This window comes from Pediculus humanus, genomic scaffold, assembly GCF_000006295.1.
Source record: "Pediculus humanus corporis 1103172108321 genomic scaffold, whole genome shotgun sequence".
Lineage (NCBI taxonomy): Eukaryota > Metazoa > Arthropoda > Insecta > Psocodea > Pediculidae > Pediculus > Pediculus humanus.
Genome location: NW_002987890.1, coordinates 137,869 through 144,825, shown reverse-complemented (window position 1 = coordinate 144,825; position 6,957 = coordinate 137,869). Strand labels below are relative to the sequence as shown.

General features: G+C 28.8%; 1 protein-coding gene across 1 annotated transcript in view; it reads right to left on the bottom strand.

The window, feature by feature from the left end:
• The window catches only part of Phum_PHUM613040 (Neuronal PAS domain-containing protein, putative), a gene marked incomplete at both ends in the record, with an annotated part of 8,433 nt that extends 5,900 nt beyond the window's left edge, over positions 1-2,533 (bottom strand). The window contains one exon of the mRNA XM_002433036.1: positions 2,355-2,533. Within this exon, the coding sequence (XP_002433081.1) occupies positions 2,355-2,533 (179 nt within the window). The remainder of the gene's footprint in view (positions 1-2,354) is intronic.
• Positions 2,534-6,957: the final 4,424 nt, after the last annotated feature.

Genomic DNA, 6,957 nt, shown 5'->3' with positions numbered 1-6,957 from the left:
TTTCTTTTGTGTAAGTAAAAGTTTTGATGTCGAAAGAGAAAGAGAGAGAGAGATAACCTAATAATGTGGAACAAAAAGAAGAAGAGTAAGAATAAGAGAAGCAGAAGAAAAAAAAATTGAAAGAATTGAAAAATCCCAAAGGAATGAAATAAAAGAAGGGCCAATTTGAGCCAATTTGACCGAAAGTTCAGCTTAATTTTGTTTTCACACGATTCTCCGTCCGTTCGTCCATCTTTCCATCCACTCGACCCTGTTTTTTTTTATTCCCTTGGGATATTTCATTTTTTTTTCTTTCCATTTTTCACATCTTCTTATTCACCACGAATTTTTCCTTTTATCCTTTGATATTATAACAATGGTAAATGACAGGTAAGTTTATTCCCGTACATGATTATGATATCGTCGACATTTCCCTCCCTCATCCTCCTCCAGATTATTTTTCTCATATTTCTTTTTATCGTGTTTCATCATCATCGCCATTGTGGAGGGGAGTGGGGGGTAAGGAAAATTAAAAGTTTGTAAGGTTAAAATTTAATAACGTCGTTTAATATTATTATAAATAAAATAAAACCCTTGAAAAACAGAAAAATTAAGAAAATGATGGATAGATTCTTGGATATTGTTATTGAGAAGTTCTAATGTCTGTAAAAGTAAACATTGAAAGAGTCACTGGACAAACATGAGCAAGCCTCCCCTTAGGGTCTGGAATTAAAGTAAAAAAAATTTTCTGATTGATTTGAAACGTGGGCAAACAAGTCAACCTATGACAAACGTGATCGGAAATTATTATTATTATTATTATTTAAATCCCATCGAATATTTTCACATAAAAAATCAAATAAAATAATATGGGTTAAATAATCAAAATAAATAAATATGGCGGGAAATTTTTTTTTTTTTTAAATTATAAATAATAATAATGAAAGGAAAGGAAACAATGGAATGGAATAAAAGGAAAAAGGAAAAAGAAAAAAAATTTTAATAAAAAAAAAATAAAAATAACCTGAGTTGAATTGTAAAAAACTTTGGTTCGTTCGAACACGTTAATTGATGATACCGTGGAAAAAAAAAAAAAAAAGAATTCAAATTTATTCTAAAAGCACGTTCGAGTTTAGGTAACGTCCATTTCCGGTCAATATGGCCGATTCACCAATCGGCTTCCGGCACTCTCCATCATTTCTTTGTCATCATGTTCTATGAACTTTAATTTTGGTTTTATTGCTTTTTAACTGTCTTTTTGACTCCTGTTTGGTTTAACCTTTCTTATTTGTGTAATATATTTCCTTCGTGTTCTTTTCTTTTCCTTTCTTATTTATTTGCTTTTTGAATACTCTCTCTCTCTCTCTTTCTTTTTATTCTTTCTTTCTTTAATTAAAAAAAAATCCCCCCTCCGTTCTCCCTTCCCCTCTCTCCCGTTTTTTTTCGTAATCAAATCGAGGAGAAATATTTAAATTTATAAAATGATTTACGATCGACTTTTTTTTGGCAGACATTTTTAAATAGCGATACCTTGAAAAACAAAAAAAACATGGCGTTTGTACTCGTGCACGCACGCATATACGCACACCTTAAAATATGATAATAATAATAATGATAATAATTTTTTAAATAATTCGAAGACGGTAACTGTGAAATAAATATATTTAAAAAATTGTATTTTATTTTTTTTTTTCAGTTTCATTTTTTTTTCTTTTTCTTTTTTTCTTCTTCTTCTTCCACGGTGAAAAAGTATAAATTACAATTCTGTCACAATGTACATTTTACGTGTCTGGACTCCTTAATAATTTTTTTTCTTTTTATGAAAAGGGAACGGTAAAAAAAAAAAAATTCTTCGCACAAAACCATTTTAACATTTTTTTTCTTTTTTTTTTTTACCGGTTTTTATTTGAATAAGAAAATTTTTTATTTTTTTTTATCGTCTCTCGATATGGAAAAGGAAAAACGCGAGCGTTTTTTTTTCACGCACTTTTACGCAAATTTAAATAAACGCGAAAATAAAAAATTTTCCAATATAACACCACAATATGTGGGGAAAAAAAATACTTATATTTTTATTCGTGTACGATTTTAATCATTCTACTTCCACGAAATTTTACCAACAGGTTGGAAATATTACAAAAAACAAAACAAATTATTATCATTATGAATTTGATAAGTTTTTTTGTTCATTTGAAAAAAACATTTTTGTGTGAATGAGGAGAGAAAGAATGAAAAGAAATTTTGACATTTTTTTCGTCATGCACGAAGAGATGCTTGTAAAAAAAAAGAAAAGAAAAAAAACAACAGCAAAAAGTTTTCTTTTTTTTTAACTAAATCATACAATCATTTCATGCAGAAAAAAATTTTTAATAAACAGAACATGCCCTGTCTGTTGGTGCGAGATTGGGGCGCAGGCATCGCCGGGTACGAACCAGGAATGCGTAAATGCTGAACTCATTCCGAGGTTCATGTTCAAATCGGGCCTTGTTAATCCTAAATTAACGTTCATTCCAGTTTGATGCCTTTGAAAAGATGATGTCACTGCATAGTCCATCGCTACGGCTTGATACGGTAACATATTTATGTTTCTTTTATGTTTTTTTTTTTTTATTAACAAAACACTCGCGATGACAAGAAAAAAACAAAAACAACAACAACAACAACAATCCTGAGTTAAGAAAAAAAATCCATTGACCGAAACGTACGGTTTTATATATTTTTCACGTCGGAAAAAAAAAACGGGTTACTTTTCCAGTCAGGATTACTGGAAATGAAAAATAAAATCAGGTTTTTCGGAGAGAGAGAGAGAAAAAGAGAAAATTTTTTTTTCTCGAATTCAAAATCTAAGGTGAACCCTTTCACGTTAAAAATATATGCATTTTATTTTGAGCTTTTTACGTTTTAAAATATTGAAATATAAAAAGAATTTAGCACGAGTGTAAAATTAAATAAAAAAAGTAATTTTATTACGTTAAAATAAAAAAATAAATTTTATTTATAGAAAGACTGATTTGTTACGTTTATCATATGAGTGACAAGGTTCTTTTTAAAATCCCTTGACTCGAGTTAAAGCGCTTGTCATAGGCGTTAACTTTCAACGTTTAAAGCTTTTCAATTTTCATAAGCTAAGTCAAAGTTTTCCTTTTCCAAAGGAAATCTTTAACAATAAAACGTTTCAGAACGGTGAACGTTCCGTTCGTTTTAACAGAAAAACCTAATAACTCTCCGGAATGAAAATTACAGGTGAGATTTATAATAAACAAAAAAATTTGACTTAGGAAATGTTGCACTTGATGGGTTTTTCGTACGGAATGATTTTTCTTTTTTTTTTTTTAAAGTGGCGTTGATGCCACGAACGGTTAAAAACCATTTGAAAGATGTTTAAAAAAAAAATCTATATATACGAGAAGTTAGTTAGAACGTATTTTAATATTCACGGGGCAGAAACGTGACACGGATCGTCAATGGGGGAGTTTTGTGGTTGGCTTACGAGGACGGCTCTCAAAAGGTGATTCAATTCTCATCACGAGTCACGTCATCACATAGACCATGTTAATGACCGTCAACCTATTGCCACGTTGAATTTGACATTGATTTTCCTAAAAATCTTTTCATTTTTTTTTCTTTTCAAAACCCAATAATAATAATAATAATAACACGTACGTCTTTCTGTTCTTGCCGATGTCACCGAAAAAGAAGAAAAGAAAATAAAAAAACCGTGGCTCGAACCTGCCACTTTTTCACTTTAACATCAAATAAATTTTCACTCTCTCTCCGATTCTTTGTTTTTTTTTTTTTTTTTTTTTTTTTTGTTGTATATATTTAATTTTTAACGTGTCACGGCATTTAAACAACGTGGCAGTAGTAGTGATAAAGCACGCGACGACACACATATTAAATTCACGAGACATTTCTTCTTTTTTTTTTTGTTATTCTTTTCGGAAAAGGTTCGATCCATTGTGTGCCACGACAAATTTCAATTTTACGCTATTTAACGAAAATCTATATTCCGATAATAATAATAATAAAACAACAACACTAAAAATTAATAATAAACATTTTTAGAAAATTTTTTTTTTCTTAGTTTAGTTTTTTGTTCTTGTTGTGCTGGAGCACAGCAAAGGATTACATTAAGAGATACGATAACTGGAAATGATGATAACGGAAAAGGGGTGAAAGCTAATAAAATTGTCAAGCACAATGGCAACTAAAGAAATTCTTTATTTTTCACAATTCTAAGACAAGGGTTCAAGAGAATGAAAAGGAAATTGCATTTGCTAACCCCCTGACACGACAGATTATATCTTTTTGTTCATTCTTCATTTCCAAAAAAAAAAAAAAAAAATTTTTTTTTCAATTTTCCATCCGCGTTCGAATTCCCCCTTCCCCCGTCACCATCACCACCAACACCACCGTCGCCCTCCCTGCACGTTAAACAAAACCTGAAGAATTAAAAAGAAAAAAAGGATCATTAATAGAGAAAATTTTGTCTCTTTTTTACTACGTCACGATCTTTATTTACTGCTTTAAAATCATCCCTAAGGCTAAAGTTTATGGCTGTAGTTTGTTTGTGTTAATCGTTAATTGGCCTTTAACTCACTCCTTTTTCCGGTCCTGATCGCTTTTCCTTCCGGTACTAATTAAACATTTATCTCTTATCTCAAATGAAATAAAACTCTACCACCTAATCTAATCTACCTTTTCCCGTTAATTATTCAATTTTATATTCCGACATTTTTTTTTTTTTTGAATGAGCCCCCCTCCTCGCTCCTTCCTTCTTTGCTCGCTCCTTTTTAAAAGTTAAAGTTTTCTCTTGTTACTCTATGACTTTTTATTGAAAAAATTAATCATCATCAATAGATTTTGAATTATTCAAACAATATTGGTAATCAAAACGAGAATATGAATAGCCACAAAATAGAAAATAAGGGTGCTTTTTTTTTCACTGATGCTGAGTAAATAGAAGTTAATCAATGGGGTGGGTTTTTCTTCGCGAAACCCTGGAGCGTTTTAGCCTTTTGGAGCCACTTTTTTACGCTCACGAGTTTCCCTATTACTAAAACCCCTCTTAAGATTTTTCCAATCATTTTTTTTTCTTTTTTTTTTCTTTTTCTCGGCGTTAATTAATAAAATTATCACTAAAGAATAATTAATTAATCGATGAATAATTATATTAATTAATAAATATGTTTACGTCATCGATCAAAATTATCGATTGATTTATTGATTGATTGATTGATTCGAAAAAGAAAAAAAAATTTTCGAGTGGGAAAAACCTTTTTATTTTTTAAATTAATTTAAAGAAAGTAATAAAAAAAAAGAAAAAATTGGAAATAAACGTACGTGCACACGTACACGCACACACACACGTGTTTAACTTTTGAACGTGTATTAAGTAAGGTTGATCACGTTAAAACCACGTCATAATTTTTTGATGAGGTGACTCAATTAATTTTTACTGCCAAATCTATACGTGTAATTTTGACACGAACAAATTCAAACTTGTCAAAAGTTTTTTTCTTTTTTCTGGTTTTCCCTCCTCCCCCTTCACAATTTTTTTTGGTTTTTACGTAAGCGTTTGTTCTCGGTAAAGACCCTAAAATTTTCACCGACGTAATAAAAAACAATAATAATAATAATTTTCGGTAAAAAGAAAAGAAAAGAAAAAAAGGAAAAGAGAAAAAAAAAATTATTGAGTTTTATTATTATCATTATTATTATTATTATTACTATTCAAATGAAAAAATTTTCAGGTATTCAATGTACGTGCCTGAATGATAATTTTTATTATAACTATAAATCCGTTAAGACTTTCATTAAAAAAAAAAAAAAAATTTTTTTCTTTAAGTGTAATTTTCATATTATTTAGAAATTGTCAGAAAATTAATTTAATTGAGAGAAAAGTTTTTTTTTCTTTTTCTTTTCTTTTTCTTTTATGAATTATTATTATTATCATTATTATTATTATTATTATTATTATTATTATTATTATTATTATTATTATTATTATTATTATTATTATTATTATTATTATTATTATTATTATTATTATTATATTTAATTCGCCATATTTACGAGTCGAAAACGTTAAAAAAAAAAATGATTTTTTTAACATCGACGCAGGTGTAATGTCATCGGCACGTTCGCAACATTCGCAATAAAAAAAAATTTTTTTTTTAAAAACATTAAAATAACAGGTTTATAGATAAATTAATAATAATTTAAATAATAATAATAATAATAAATTTAAAATAAAATTTTACGAAAGGAAAAAAAAGGAAAAAAGGAAAAACAAAACAAAATTTAAATAAAAAAGGATAATGAAATAAACTAATTGGCAAAGAAAAATAAATGCAATTAAGAAACCGAGATGGGGGTTGGCAGACATGATTATCCATCCGACGTTTTTCTGACAAAACTACCGACGACAAAATAAAAATTAGAAAAAAGAAGAGGGGAGAGGGAAGCAAGGAGGGGAGAAAAGAAAACTTTTTACTTTTTCACAATTATTAATGACTGAACAAAAAAAAAAAAAAAAAAAACAATGATTTTAATTTTTGTTTCGAAAAAAAAATTTTTTTTTTGTTATGAAACGCCGCCTTTTCCCCTCTCGCTCCCCCACCTCCCTAGATCCTCCTCCTTTTTCTCTTCCCCCCCTTTAAGGTTTAATTATTTACCGAAAGAAAACAAAATGATTGATTCGTAATTAAGTCTTATTGTTAAAAGTAAACATTGTTAAAAAAAAAAAATAGTTTAACCAGTTTAGGTTAGGAGTATATTCCACATGTTTATATGTTATTTCAATGAAGGAAAAAATTAAATATGGCCGCCGTTTTTTTTTTTCGGTTCTTTTTTTGTTAACCGTTAATTACTTTTCTTCACGGATGAACGATTTCCTCATATCGAAATTTTATCAAAAAGATTTTTCTTATTGTCGTCGCCGTCGCCGTCATCATCGTCATCGTCATCGTCATCATC